Source organism: Capricornis sumatraensis, chromosome 2, assembly GCF_032405125.1.
Source record: "Capricornis sumatraensis isolate serow.1 chromosome 2, serow.2, whole genome shotgun sequence".
Taxonomy (NCBI): Eukaryota; Metazoa; Chordata; class Mammalia; order Artiodactyla; family Bovidae; genus Capricornis; species Capricornis sumatraensis.
Genome location: NC_091070.1, coordinates 129,294,302 through 129,310,175, shown reverse-complemented (window position 1 = coordinate 129,310,175; position 15,874 = coordinate 129,294,302). Strand labels below are relative to the sequence as shown.

Genomic DNA, 15,874 nt, shown 5'->3' with positions numbered 1-15,874 from the left:
ACTCTTGCATTGGCGGGTGGATTATTTACCACTAGCGCCATACGGGAAGCCCCCAGTGTATCTGTATATTGTGTCTTTAAGTGGGCATCTAGGAATATATAGATATTTTTATCTATATATATAGATGTATATATATGTATATATCTACACACACATATATATCTATATATACACGTCTATATATATAGATGTGTATATCTTTACATATGGTTTATACATAATAATTTACTATGTGCCAGACACTGGACAAAGTGCCTTTCAACTCAACAAAGTAGGTGCTATTGTCATCATCCATATTTTCCATATAAGAAAACTGAAATGCAGAGAATAAAGGTAACTTGTCTGATATCACTCAGCCCAGCTAGTGGTGAGGCCAGGGTTTGACTGTGGTGGTCTGATAGTGCTCTTCATTAGACAGCAACCTTGAAAAGCTGCTCAGATGATTCCCAGGCAGTGGCTTCTGGAATGATCTTCAGTTTAGACCATTAACCCGTTTCCTGCTGATACAGTGCAGACACAGAGGGGGTGGAGATGTGGCGGTGGTGATGGTGTTTGAGAAAAGATGGGCATTAACTTCTGTCTTAATTACCTTAAGACACTGGTGGAGTGCCTGCCACATGCAAGGTTGGACCAGGTGCTGAGGGGACACAGATGGAGCACTTCCTTCATTTTAAGAAACAGCCCTGGGTTGGAGGGATTCTCCTCAGGAGACTGCTGCAGGAGGACCTTCCCAACTTCATCTTGGACCCGAGGTCCCTGAGTCATTTCCACAAACCCAGGTGAACTTTGAGAAGGTCAGAGCTTTCCAGTTGCAGACCCAAGTGAGTTGGAAGAAAACAGAGCCCACGTGCTTGACACGTGGAAACTCTCAAAGCCAGTGGTTTATAAACTTGCCAAGGGATGGGGAAGTAAACACATCCCAGATAGCCAGGGAGCAGTTCTCTGGCAGGGATGCATAAAACAGAAAGAACAGCCTTCCGGTATTCTCCTTAAGGTGGTCTTGGTTTTAGAGCCCATAGACTTGTTCGGAGCTGATCGATATGAACTACTAAACGCTGTGCTCAAATAGAACAAGCTCTTAGTAAATGCTGATGATCACTATCAGCATTGCTTGTCACGAAAGGGACTGTGATATATCCTGCAGAGCTGTCTGTTCATGACCCTCCTTTGCCTTGTTGAAAGCTGTCCACTCCATTCTAACAAACTTTTAGAGTTTCTCTACCAATTCTACTTTTCAACACTAAAATTTATTATACACTAGGCACACACACGCACACACACACACACATATACACACATATGCTCAGTTGTGTTCAATTCTTTGCAACCACATGGACAGTAGCCAGACAGGCTCCTCTGTCCATGGGATTTTTCCGGCAAGAATACTGGAATGGTTTGCCATTTCCCCCTCCATGGAATCTTCCCGACCCAGGGATCTAACCCATGTGCCCTGCATTGCAGGTAGATACTTTACCGCTGGAGCCACCAGGAAAGTATTGTGATCCCCATTTCACAGATGAAAAGTTGTATTCCATGACGTCTACTAGTCAGATTCCCTTTACCCAATCTATGTATCTGACAGCAAACAGATATCTACTGAGTACCAGCATTATTGTCACTCTCCTACAATTAACACAGAAGTTATTAAGTTTAGAACAAATTACTTTGCCTTGCACTTGTATAGAACACAACTGTTTACTTTCAAATACTTGGTTTGGCTTCATGCTCACAACTCTGGGATATAGGGATGATTATTTTCATTTCACAGCTGCAGGAACTGGGGTCAGATAGGAGCTTGCCAAAGCTGCACAGATAGGAATGGGGGAGCTGGGCCTAAAAGCTCGCTCTGCTGACACCAGGCCCAGGGTTCTGACTGTCACACTGGCTGCTTCCTCAGCACCAGGGCAGCGGGGCTCCCACAGCTCCAGTCAGGCCTGTGAAGGAAAGACTGAGCTTAACACTGAGGGGGACCCTGTGGTCTCGGTCGCCCACACTTCTACTCAGGTCTGCTGAACAGCTGCGTCCCCATTGTAGGTTTTCTATTAGGAGGGAATGCAGGTCCGGGGGAGGCTGGTGCTGTGCTTGAGGGAGGGGAAGTCACGGGGACAGACTTGAAATATAAACTAGAATCCATGTGTCAAAACGTGGCTCTTGTCCCCAGAACTGGGAATCTTGTCTCAAGCTGAGGGGAGCGCGGGCCTCACCAGGAGGGCTGGGCCGTGTCAGCCTGTGGACAAGCCAGGGTCTGCACTCATTTTGGGGACAGGTGTGCTGGAGGGAAGAGGGATCTGGGCTTTTGTGGACCCCAGTTAAGAAGACCTCAGTGAGGCAAGTGAAGTGGAAGTTTGCGGGATTTGCAGGTGCTGAGCTTGGGCAGAATATAATGGGCAGTTCTGAGCTGTTTTTTCAACATATTCAAGTGTCTGGGGCTCTGGTGACCCAGCAAGCCCCTGGGGGGCAACCTGGGTGGGTCTGGAAGCCAGAGATCCCCGCTGTGTGGATGTTGGGGGGGGGGACGGGTACAAACTATAGAAGCCACCAGGCTCTGGGTTGTTTTTGGACCTTTCTGAGTCTTTTCAGCCAAACTCACATCCCCTCTCATTGTGTGAAAACTTTGGCTCCCACGCTGGGACTCCAGAACTCAGCCTAGAGCAAATGTTGCCTTTGAGGAAGGCCTTAGTGTTAGTGGAGAGGGGGCACCTTCTCTTACCCAGCTGTCAGCCTCAGTCTTTCCTCAGTGGTTGGAGGCTGCCTTCCCTCCAGGCAGGCAGAGGGGTCCCAGTCACCCTCAGGGTCCTGTGGGCTGGTGGTGGCTGTCCAGGCTCTCCACAAGGTGCAGCTGCTCACAAACAGCCTTGCTTCCCTGTGGATGCTTCTTGAATGCCTCCCTCTCTCCCCACATTCAGGACCCAGGAGGCCTGTCTGGCCCTCAGAGGAAGGTCCGCCCCCAGAACTGTTTGTAGGAGGGGCCGGGAAGGCCAAGGCCACTGGTTTTGGAGCCCGGGAAAAAGCCACAGTCACAGGTCAGCGGGAGGGCTGCCTCCCTGCAGCCTTTATCTGAGCAAGTATCTCAGCACAGAATGTTCTGGTTGGTGTTTCTTGTACATAAATCTTTATTCCAATTGCAGTAGCTTTGATAGGAAAAATAGGGCCCATTTCATTATGCTTTCACCCTAATCAAATGTCTCTCATGCCAAAGCTCCCTATGTTTCTAATTTGCCCTGTCTGGATTGGGTTGAGGATGGCGGGCAGGCAGGGGAACAGGGAGTTACAGATGAATGGATCCCACCATTTCCTTTTTTCTTTTTAATCAGAGGGACAGTTTCGGCCTGTTACAAAAAACTGGATCGGCCTTTTACCCCGGGGGGAAGAGGAAGGGGAGGAAAGCAAGATTCTCATCCCTATGTAAGTGCTCCAAGTGAAACAATTCTGTGCCTTTGGGGAAAAAACAAAACACAAAACAGACAGAGATGTTGCCGGGGAAAGTGGCACCTTGAGGATGGACAGAGCCCTGCTCCATGCTATACCTGGAGTTCCTGTCACCTCCAACTATCTCTAAGACTCTCCTGATACAGCCAGTGTGGATGAGCACTCCCCCAGCTTGAACACACACACAATCCAAAAACCCAAAACAACCCAGGCAACTACCCAGGGTGCTGGATTTCTTAGAGGCCCAGGGATCCTGATGCTGGTAGATGACACACCTTCCTCTGCTGTGCTCCCATCATCAGACCCCCCTGACCCCCCGTCTTTCTCTTGTCTAGTGTTCTCTGTCAGGGAGGAGCAGAGTCCTCACCCCTCCTCCGCCCCTTACCCGGCTGTTTGTATTGGTTCTCACTCATTTTTGTCATCTTCTCTGCAGGTCCCATGACCCCTTCCACTTTGGTCACTTGTGGAAGTCACCCTGGTAGGAATTAAAAAGTACTTTAAAAAAAAAAGTTCTTTTTGGTCTGGTCTCTGGCTCCTGTGATTCTGGACTGATGCTGGGGCCAATGGAAGTTGCTGTGGGGCCATGAATAGGTGGCAGGAGTGTTAGAGGTCGTCATGTTTTCTGGGGGGAATGGAGTCTTTCTGCAGGAAGCCACCGGGGAATAAATTGAGGGCCAGCCATTAGAACTAAGGCAATCTTAACATGTAATCAGATCTACCTTGACAGGCCTCCTGAGATTATTTTGTTACAACTCTTTGAGAGAGCTTTTCAGCAAAAAAAAAAAAAAAAAAAAGCAGATCATCCTCTCACAAAAAGAGCCTGCCTCAGTCTTTGGTGCAAGTCTCCTCCTATCCATCTAGTGAGCCCTTCCAGGATCCAGCCTGGGCCCTTTTGAGGTGGGAGGTAGCTCTATGCCCGGCAGGGATCTGCCTTCTAATGAGGCTCCATGAATTTCCCCAGATGAAGCAATCAAGGCTCAAGAATCTGGGCTGTGGGGCAGGTAATCCGAGGATTAGGTATCTTTGGCTCTGGAATGCAGAACAAAGTTGCAATCCAACAGACGTCCCTTCCTAATCATGCCCGGCTTAGGCTAATATCTGAACCCAGTTAGCTTTCCCTGAAGTGGCACGGCTGGCTGGGAGTGATGGGTCGGTGAGGGTTACAGGTGTGTCTGAGAGAAAGAGTAAGATACCCTAGGTGGCTCAGTGGTAAAGATCTGCCTGCAATGGAGGAGATACATAAGACGGTGTTTCAATCCCTGGATCGGGAAGATCCCCTCGAGGAGGGCATAGCAACTTACTGCAGTATTCTTGCCTGGGAAATCCCATGGACAGAGGAGCCTGGTGTGCTACAGTCCATGGGGTCACAAAGAGTGAGACACGAATGAGCGCACACACACTGAGAAAAAGCCAGGGGGTACTGTGGACCCTCCTCCCTGCAACCTCGGAACCAAGACTTGCAAATGGTCACCCTGGGCAGAATGACTGGAGGGCCACCACACAAGCTGCTTCCAAAAATTTAATAAATAATGATTTTTTAAAACTGTATAAACTATAAATTACCATGCAGTCCTTATAATTTAAAATAATTTACAGGTTGAGGTAGGGAGGGGCGCAGGAGAGTGTAGAGGGGAGCAGGGAAGGGTGGGGGGGCTGCTGCAGGTCAGGCTCTCCGCCCAGTCTTCCTGCTGAGCACACACACGCAGGCCGTGTCGATCCGGATGAACCGCCAGGCGGCCTGCTTGCCGTCCATGGTCAGCGCCTTGACGAAGGTGTGGGTCGTGGTACAATACGAGTTCCAGTGCTTCGCGTCGATGCCTCGGCACCCGCTGTCCACGGGGTTGGGGTCCCGGCACTTGGTCTCAAAAAAGTACTGTTTGAATACACTGTTGTTGATGTTCACCTCTCCCAGCACCATTACCTCCTTGCCCTTGATGTCCGTGGCGGTTGTCTTGTCCCCCACCCACACGCTGACGCTGTCGCACACCGAGAACTCCCCCCGGTGAAAGACGGGGTGGGATGACGACCGCTTGCTCCTGTGAGTCCTGTTGAAGGAGGCGGCCCCGCCCGCCTCCAAGTCCAGATCCTGAGTGTCCGCGGCCACAGGTGGGGGCTGGGTGCTGAACAGCACGCGAGGTGAACGCAGTCGCCGCTTTTTAAAAAGTTTGGGGTCCACAGTGATGTTGTGGGTCTGCCCTGCCACCCTGGCGGCTATTGGCCCAGCCGGGGCGCTGTGGGCTCTGCGGAGGACTGTGTCAAGGGAATGCTGAAGTTTAATCCAGTGGGCTTGAGGGATGGCGTGTCCAGCTGGGACATTGCTCTCGGTGTGCGGTGCTGCCTGTATGCCGATCAAAAGAGCTGTGATCAGAGTGTAGAACAACATGGACATTACGCTATGCACCTGGAATGAAACAGAAATGAGGATTATTCCGCGGGGCGCTGAGCGTTGGATGAGGGTGGTTTCTGGGTCCTTCGGAAGTTGACCTTCCCAGAGGATGACAAGGAGGCTTCCCCTGGTGGTTAAGGGCAAGGTGACCCTGGAATTTCAAACTGGGACCATTCTGAGAGTGAAAGGCGATGCTATGACTGTAACGCTAGGGTGACAGGCTTAAACAGGGCTGGCGCAGACAACCCGGTGTCTGGGCACCTCATCTAGAAGGGGTGGGCTTTTCCTGGAAAGAACGGACAGAGTCCCAGAAATTCTGCCCAGTGCTGTGGTATGACCTGGGTGGCACTGCTTAAAGAGTCATTCGAGTTCTCCACCCGCCAATGAGGCAGTCTCACCACGGGCAGGTGGTGTGTGTGCAGCAGAATGGCTTGGGGAAGGTGAGTCTGACAACTCTCCCAGCGCTGTGGCCTGCCCAATGGTTTGAATTCCCTTCCAGGAATTCCCTGGAAGCCTCAGCCTTGAACCCACCCTCTGCAGGTAGGGGCACCAGGTCAGCTCTGAGATTTGATGATTGAAAATCCAAACATGCCAATCCATGTCTGGCAAAAAAAAGAAAAGTATATAGCTCTGGGACATCTGAGCCAGTCTAGCTATTCAGCCACTGGTGCATGCCTGTAATATTGATAATGTTTTCTCTTTTCATGAGTGATGTTTTTCAGCTTTTCAAATGCATTCACTTCAAGTTTCTTGTTACCTTATGACTTAGGTTAGGATTTATCATCTCCCTTTCATATGCGAGGAAAGTGATCCACAGAAATGAAGTAACAGGCCGACAGTGACAAAAACTGAACCAGAAATAGAATCTAAACCTGACCCCTCACTAAGCCAGTCTACCCTTCCACCCTTCCTTCCTCCTCCACTTTCTCTTTCATTTTTAAGTGTGTCTTTTCAAAAATTATTTAATCTTAAGTGAGAATAGACCAAATAGTGTAAATCATCTGTCCCCACTAACAGTACAGGCTCCTTTTGAGCTCCTGCCAGATGGGACTCTGCACCTAACTGTACTGACTTGCCTACCAGCGACCACCCCCAGGGCAACCTGCCGTGAAACTAGCTCCATTCTTGAGCTCACTTTTGATGAGCTGCTACACACACTTGCAGATGTGTATCAGATGTTACCTCCTCTGGGAAGCTTCCCCAGATCTTCCTGGTAGGGTTAGAGGCACCCCCTAGACAGGGTGTTAAACTTCCAATGCACTGCCTCCCCATATCTCTCCCCCAGGTCATTATGCTCTCTGCCCACTCTTCCAGCCTGGCATGGGTACCATCTCTTCCTTGAGACCTTCTCAGATCACCCAACCAATAGCCATCTCTCCCCATTCTCAACTTCAGAAGTGTGTGTTTGTTCTTTTCTTCTAAATCAGTGTAATGAGAAGAACTCTGCACTGGACCTAGGGTTAGTCCTGCTACTTGTTAGCAGAAACCTACTTAATGTTTCTGAGCTCTGATTTCCTCAATGATAAAAAGCAGGCAATAAACACTATTTCAGGGCTTTTCTGGTGGCTCAGCCGGAAAGAATCCACCTGCAGTGCAGGAGGCATGGGTCCATGGGTTTGATCTCTGGGTCAAGAAGATAACCCCAGGAGAAGGAAACGGCAACCCACTCCAGTATTCTTGCCTGAAAAAATTCCATGGACAGAGGAGCCTGACGGGCTACAGCCCATGGGGTTGCAAAGAGTTGGACATGACTTAGCAACTAAACCAACACAAACTCTATTTCACAGGGCTGTTGTTAGGATTAAATAGGTGCTTATACACCTATTTGGAGAAGGCAATGGCACCCCACTCCAGTACTTTTGCCTGGAAAATCCTATGGATGGAGGAGCCTGGTGGGCTGCAGTCCATGAGGTCGATAAGAGTCGGACACGACTGAGCGACTTCACTTTCACTTTTCACTTTCATGTCCTGGAGAAGGAAATGGCAACCCACTCCAGTATTCTTGCCTGGAGAATCCCAGGGATGGGGGAGCCTGGTGGGCTATCGTCTATGGGGTCTCACAGAGTCGGACACGACTGAAGTGACTTAGCAGTATATACCTATTTAATTCTGAGTCATTCCAATGTCCTGTGATCAAGGACTTTGTTTTCTTCAGTTATATTGCTGCTAATTTGTTCTTGGAGCACACTCCGTCCACGTCTTTTCATAGCACATAGGTTTACTTCAGTCAGGCTTCTTTTCAAGCCTAGTTATTTGAGACTATCTCCCCACTAGTTATATGTAAGGTCCTAGAGGGCAGAGCCTGTCTCATCCACCTGCATGGCTAGTGGATGAGATTTAATAGATTTACTTTTTTTGATAGAAATGTCGTGAGAGGCATCAAAAATGAGAAAAATACAATCACAGAGTGTTCCTGCTGGGGGCTCCCCTTCTGTTCTCTGTAATTGATTATTGTTAAGCTAATTTAAATGATACAAATGTATGTGATTGTTCGGGGTCGGTGGGGGGTGGTGTGGATGTTGTCTGTTCATGATTGTCTCTGGCTGCTGTCCAATTTTGTAGCGTTTCAGCAAATTCATTTCCATGTTCTTTAGTGAAGGCAATGGCAGCCCACTCCAGTACTCTTGCCTGGAAAATCCCATGGACGGGGAGCCTGGTGGGCTGCCGTCCATGGGGTCGCGAAGAGTCGCACACGACTAAAGCGACTTAGCAGCAGCAGCAGCAGTGTTTACATTTACATGTCTGTTCTTTGAATTCTCCTTGGACTTGGTCATAACATCTTACTGGTTCTCTCACCAGTTAATTTAATTGAATAAAAGTTGATACTTGTTCATGAAAAAATAAACAAACAAAAATATGGTTTTTTCTACCCCTCTTTGCTCTAATGGTTTGTGCTTAACCCTGTTACCTCTCCTTGTATTGCGAATCATGGTTTACTTCTCTGTTTCCCTCAGAGCACTTTGGAAGTGGTGCCACCTGAGTTTCCTGGGGCCGTGCGCAGTGCCTGGCGTGTAGAAGGTCCTCAAACTCTACAAGGGGAGTGAGTGAGAGCGTGAATGGGGATGTCCGCAGCAGCTCGCCATCTGCCTTCTCTCCACCATGACGCCTGGTTTCCTTTGGATGCTGTGCGTATGACCACATGTTGCATTCCTAATCGGTTTTAAAGCAGTGCATTCTTCTTCTCAGTAATGTGCTTCTCTTCAGCTGCTAGACAGCTCTTTGGTGAGATACCAAGAATAAAACCACCAAATTCTTTTCTCTTTGGTTACTTCAAAAAATGTTTGTGTTTGCTCCAGTTCTCCCACCAGCCATGCAGAGAAGGCAGTGACGCATCTGGCTTTTTGGCCGCCACTGGTTCTGCAGGCTGATGGTCTTGCAGATAAATGTCCAGCTGATTAGTCAGTTGGCTGCTAATTCAAGCTTTCGCTCCCTTTCTTGTTTCATTTCTTTCTGCTTCTCAGAAACATTATCTCTCATCAGGTAGATGAAGGGAGAAGAAATGAAATGGAAATTCATCCCTTCATATCCATATTAGTAACACTAAAGAGTTTGGATAGGGAAATGAAAAGACTACAATGTAGTCATCAAATGTATTTGATGATAATAAGGGACGCACTGCTCCCTATTTCCCATTACCAGAGGCTCCCACCTCACTCTACAGTCCCCCCTTGGCTGAGCTCATCCTCTTCTACAGAGTCAACTGAAATGTCTGTGCAGTTGATGCCCATGCCAGGATCTCTGGTCCAATGCCCCCTTGGAAAGCCAGTTCTGAACTCCCAGTTTCATGATAGGCAACTCCCCACAGGTGTCGACGTTTTAAAACCAAGCAGTCCTAAACAAGAACCTTCATTTTCAACGTCCCCACTAGGACCACCATCCTCTCCTTTCTCTTTACTCAAAAGCAGCTGCCCCATTTTGGGCCACTTGATGATTTATGAAAGTAGTTTCACAGCTACTATCTCTCGTGAGCCTCTCTCCCCATCCTCCTAAACGTGTTTCTCTGCATCTCTGTTTTCTATTGCTGGAACCACCACTTGCTTCATTCACCAACTCCAGGCCTCAGCTCCTCACTGGACTCTGCGTTTTCCTCTCTGCCTTTCATCCAGCCCTTTTTGTCTGTTTCAGTGTCATCTTTTGAAACTGTGCTTTTTGTCCTCACCTCTGTGTTTCTGGTTCAGGTCATGCAACCGTCTCCCAACTTATGTCCTGGTTGCCTACCATCCCTGGTTGCTCCATTTAACTTGCTGAAGCACTACTCTGATCACATCACCATGCTCAGGAGATCCAGAGGTGAGCAGTTGTCTAGGGAGCCACTAGGACTGCTCAGCCTGCAGATAGACCCTGCCCTCCATCTCCTCCCTCAACATATTTTGCATTCCTGGCAAACAGGTCTCCTCACAGGCTGTGCCGGCTCTGTGCTTCCCCGCCGCTGCCCTCAGTTCAGACTCTACTGTGCCAGGCATTCTCCCCTTTACCCCTCCCCCCACCGGCCAGTGCCTTTCCTGCTCCCCACCTCTGCTGGTCAGAGTCCTTCCCGTTGGCTACAAGAGTCCCTGTTGGCTACAAGAGTCCGCTTAAATGCCACGTTCATTGGGGAGCTTTTCCTGTTTTCAGAGAGACCAACTCTCTTCCTTCTCCGTAAAGGAGAAGCATTTCCTTAAAATTCTCTTACAGCATTGTATTCTGCTCTTATCCTCCCTCCTAAAGGGCAAAGTCCCTGGAGGCAGAAGCACATCCTGTTCATCTTTTCCCATGCAGGTGACCTAACCCTCACACGGAGCTCCGCCTCTAAGAGTCTGAGTGTGTGAACAAGTCTCTTCCTTCTGTGTCCCTTCATTTCTCCATCTGTTTATGGTATCTTCCAGCTCTGACACTCTGAGTGTAAGCAATTATAAAGTTTTCTGCTCTGCCTAGAACTCTGCTGGTTCTACTCAACTGACTACATGGAGTTCTTAAAGTCTAATGCTGCTCCTCAATACATTGTCAAGGTAACCAGTGGTTGTGGTGGTTGTTTATTTGGTAAGTCATGTCCAACTCTTCTGCAACCCCATGGACTGTATCCTGCCAGCCTCCTCTGTCCATAAGATTTCCCAGGCAAGAATACTGGAGTGGGTTGGCCATTTCCTTCTATAGGGAATCTTCCCCACCCAGGGATCCAACCTGCACCTCCTGCATTGGAAGGTGGATTCTTGACCATTCGGCCACCTGGGAAGCCCCTAACCTGTCCTCACTGGGGGTATTTGAACACAATGGAGATTTGCATCATGAAAAGATTGCTTTATTGTTTCATCAAGATTTTAAAATGTTGCAAATATATCTCTCCTTTAGGCTTTAGAGCAAAAGGATTTTTTTTTTTCCTAAATTGACTTACTCATAATAGTAGGCCCCTATAATCTTTTTTAAAAAAAAATCTTTTGTTTAAAAAATAATGAGTAGATAAGAAATAAAAGAAAAAATTAGTACGTATTTTATTCTAGTGATTTAAGGTACAAGGCACAGTTCACAAAAGAATATTCTCTCCTTGGTTGATGTGAATCAGGGAGGAGTTTTATTTATTTATTTTTAAAAACAAACTTTGAAGCCTTACTTCTGAAGTGGTGACAGCCCTCACTGGGGTTTCACTAAGCAGAGACCTGTGAGTAGTAGAAAGATTACCTGGGGAAGATGCAATTAGGGGCTTGCAGGATGGAACATGTTCTGTTTAATGTGTGAATGTCTGTGTTTGTCCTGCTTCTACGAGAATGAAAGATAAATGACTAAGAGTAGGGGGACCCGCCGGGGGCCTACTTCCATCTATTCAAAGGCCACCCAGCTTCCTTGCCCTCTTCTGGGCTGGAGGTACATTCTGTGGTTTTCCAGTCATTCAGATACTCCAGGAATAAGAGAAATTTCCTGCACCAGGTGGGTGATTTCACATAGGTGTTCTCACCTGAATAGGTGGTGAAGCTGCTGGGCAGAGCTAGGTAACTGGTCCACCTCTGTGGGCAAGACAGCCAGTGCCTTTCAGTGAGTGTGCCTTTGGACATGCCTTGTAGAGGGAGTGAGAGAATCCCTGCCTTGGCTGGAGGAGTGCTGAGAGGGAGCTGTTAGTGATTCTTAGACTAGCGATTACATTGGTGAACCAGGGTCACGAAATGCTAGCTGGAGAGGAAATCCTTGTGGCTGAGAAAATCCAGCCTCCTTCTCCATCTCATTCGCCACATTAGAGTGTGGGTCAGGAGTCATTTCGTGTTTTACACTTGGCCTCCACTCCAAATGTAAACTGACTGCTGTCTTCAGCTCTAAAGACTGGGACACAGTTGGTTGTTGGGGCCTGCGTGGAGTGAGAGAGGAATTTCAGGGCCCCTCAGCTTCTCAGGCAGAAATCCCTGAGGCTGCCGCAGAGAAAGGCACTGACGGTATAAAATCCAGGTCCTCTGCTAGCGTCTCCCAGGCTGAATTTATTATGGGGAAGCATGAACTGGAAGGCACGTCAGTGCTGATCAAGTCCAGAGGTTCAATGCATTAGAATCTGTATTGATTTTTGCCCTTGGAAGGCTTATTAAACTACAGACTGGAGGGCCCATCCCCAGGGTCTCTGATTCAGTAAGTTTGGTGTGGGGCCTGAAAACTTGCATTTCCCACAGCTTTTCTTGGAAGAAAAGCTATGACAAACCTAAACAGCATATTAAAAAGCAGAGGTATCGCTTTGCCGACAGAGGTCCATATAGTCAAAGCTGTGGTTTTTCCATTATTTACGCATGGAGGTGAGAACTGGATCATAAAGAAGGCTGAGTGCTGAATAACTGATGCTTATGAATTGTGGTGCTGGAGAAGAGTCTTGAGAGTCCCTTGGACACAAAGAGATCAAATCAGTCAATCCTAAAGGAAATCAATCCTAAAGGAAATCTTTTCTTGGGAGAAAAGCTGTGGGAAATGCAAGTTTTTCGGTCCCCACACCAAACTTACTGAATCAGACTCTGGGGATGGGCCCTCCAGTCTGTAGTTTAATAAGCCTTCCAGGGGCTAAAATCAATGCAGATTCTAATGCATTGAACCTCTGGACTTGATCAGCTCTGACATGCCTTCCAGTTCATGCTTCCCCACAATAAATTCAGCCTGGGAGATGCTAGCAGCGGAGCTGGATTTTATACAGTCAGTGCCTTTCTCTGTGGCAGCCTCAGGGATTTCTGCCTGGGAAGCTGAGGGGCCCAGTGAATATTCATTGGAAGAACTGTTGCTGAAGCTAAAACTCCAATACTTTGGCCACCTGATGCAAAGAGCTGACTCATTGGAAAAGACTCTGATGCTGGGGAAGATTGAGGGGAAGAGAAGGGGGTGGCAAAGGATGAGATGGTTGAATGGTATCAATGATTCAATGGACATGAGTTTGAGCAAACTCCTGGAGACAGTGAAGGACAAGGAAGCCTGGCGTGCTACAGTTCATGGGGTTGCCAAGAGTTGGACACAACTTAGTGACCTAACAACAACATCCTGTCCAATCCTTGAATCTTAGAGAGGAGAGAAATGGACCTTGGAGAGGCATGGTGACCTGGGGTTATGCAGCTAGTGAGTGGCAGGCTCTGCATGCGGGCACTTGGCATTGCTCTGCCTCAGCTGTTCTGGAGGCGAGAGGGCTGAGGCTGCACACACACTATAACTGATAGATCCTGGGCTGCATTTATTCAGCCTCCAACATCAAAATGAAAATTCTGTTCAGCAGGCTGTAAGTTTTACCTTCCTGAAGCCATAAATCCAGATCCAGGGAGTAATTAGGTACTTAGTTATTTTATCTGGTTTATCAGGCTTTCTCGACATCATGTAGGCTTGATCCAAAAGTGCTTAAAATGCCCATGACAAAGGTATGCAGTCAGAAACTGCTAGCAGGTGCGGGCACCTGTGGATTTATCGTTTACTTCAGGGCAGAGTGGAAATGGAATCTACTTATCTGAATTCTTAGAGACATCTTAAAATGAATGAGGAGAGATCATAATTACATCTTACCAGTTAATTGGGCATAATTGTCTCATTACCCAGCACAACAAATCTGGCAGGTGGGTCTTATTCTTCCCATTTTATAGAGAAGGAAACTGAGACACAGTTAAGAGTAAATATCTTGACCACAGGCAGAAGCCTCGTGGAAGGGGAACTCACCCTTGTTTCCAGACTTGGAGCTCTCCCTACCCTCCGCTCCACAGGCAAGGGCATAAAGAGTGATCAGGGACCTTCAGTCTCCTAAGATCACTTGTTCAGACAGATCAAGAGCTGTGTGGAGGGTCTGGTGCTGTCTGTCTCTTGGAGGTCCTGTGTTCTGATCCTTTAGACAGGGTGGCTCAGTGTCTAATCATGTCCCTGAAAACTGTGGGACCAGCCTGAAAGCAAGAGTGACATCCCCTTCAGACAGGCTCAGGGCATCACTAGGAGCCACCTGGGCCCCTTCTGATTGACAGCTAGCACTAAAGTCCCATCCTCAGCTGCAGGCTTGTTTCCAGCTAGCCTGGCATCTCTAGAACTAGGAACCTTGGTGAACCAGATGCCCTGTGGGTGCTTACCTTAGTGTGGCCAGGACAGAAAGCTGCTCCCTTGGAAAAGCCGTTATTGGGCCCAGACGCTGAGCTGAGCTTGGGTCCAGCATGCCATCCAGCCCCTTGGACTGCACGACCCCAGGCCAGGACTCTGTGGGAGGAGAGAGCTGGCATTAGATGGGTGCTTCATCATGTTGTCTATCAGATGGGTAGCTGTGCCCCAAGCAAGAAGATAAACCTCATTTTCCTGAGTGCTGGGCCTCTGCCAGCATCAGAACCAAAGAAGCCGGAGCTCAGCTACCAAAATTGCCAAGCGCTTGACCTTGCCCAGACGTGGGGTGGCACCCACCTCTCATTCTGGTGCCAGAACTCTTGGTATCTCCCTGGACACAGTCTATGGTTGATCTTATGCCCTGTGTAGGCACTTCTAGTCCCACATCAGAGTCCAGCTCTAACAGGTCCCTAACCCAGCATCAAAATGGAATCCTTCTGTACATTATACACAGAGATATAGCATACCCCACTCTGGACCAGTATACCTAAGGTAAATTATTCAGAAGATAAAGTCCTGACAATGAAAAATAAGCCGGTGCCTTGATGAAACTCCAGACCAAGTCATGGTGGAAAGCAAGACAACTTAACCACTTGATAGATAACAGAGATCTCTTACGGAACTAGGATGACAATCTCAGAGATCAAAGTTTAGCAAAGACACATTTTAGGAATCAGGAGCTAGGGAGCTGGTGCAATGAGAGAAAAAGTTCTATTCAGTTTTAGGTTGTAGTTCCTGGAAGCAATTAGGTTTCTATTCTCCTTTTACCTTTATAAACCTTGTATACGTAGGCACTTAATTCATTCATTCAACAATATTTCCTGAGCACATATTTCTACCATGTACCAAATACTGTCCTAGGTGCTAGGGACCCAGCAGTGAGTAAGATCAACAAGGTCTGTACTCCATGGAGTTTACAGTCTTATATAAATAAACATAACATCTTATATTTTCTACATGCCCTGCAGGTAAGCAGGATAGGATGATAGAGGGTGATGGCGGGGTGTAGTGAGGGGCCACTAAAGACAGGATGCTTAGTGGAAATGGTCTTCCATCTCTGAAGAAATGATCTTCAAGTTGAGATCTGAAAGATGAGAAGGAATGGGGGAGACAGCATTTCAGGCAGAAGGAACAGTAAGTGCAAAGGTCCTGGAGGGTAGAAACAAGTCAAAGATGCCAAGCATGTAGGAAAGAGACCTAAGAAATGAACTGGAGAGAGAGAAGAATGTAGTGGGCAACTACATGTGCAGGGGTGTAGTGACAACTACGGTTTCACCCTTTAGGCAATGGGAAAGGAGCGGAAGGCTTTAAGCTGGAGGGAGACATGAGATATTTTTACAAATGAGTGAGTGAACTGTTAATGTCTACTGTAGAATTTTATTGTAGGTGTGGATAGCTCCCCCCGCCAAAAAAAAGTTCAAAAATGACACCTTTATCTCTCCTATCTAGATTATCTTTTCAGCTCCACAACCCCCCTTTCCCAGCGTGCCTTTTCCCAGTGTG

General features: G+C 47.8%; 1 protein-coding gene across 3 annotated transcripts in view; it reads right to left on the bottom strand.

Moving 5' to 3' along the window:
- Positions 1–5,043: 5,043 nt before the first annotated feature.
- NGF (nerve growth factor) overlaps positions 5,044–15,874 on the bottom strand; it is a 55,919-nt gene continuing 45,088 nt past the window's right edge. For all 3 annotated transcript variants that reach the window (XM_068965172.1, XM_068965173.1, XM_068965171.1), the window contains exons 2-3: positions 14,347–14,470; positions 5,044–5,830 (exon numbers count right to left, since the gene is read on the bottom strand). In XM_068965172.1, coding sequence (XP_068821273.1) covers positions 5,093–5,818 — 726 coding nt within the window. In that variant the 5' untranslated portion in view covers positions 5,819–5,830; positions 14,347–14,470 and the 3' untranslated portion in view covers positions 5,044–5,092. The remainder of the gene's footprint in view (positions 5,831–14,346; positions 14,471–15,874) is intronic.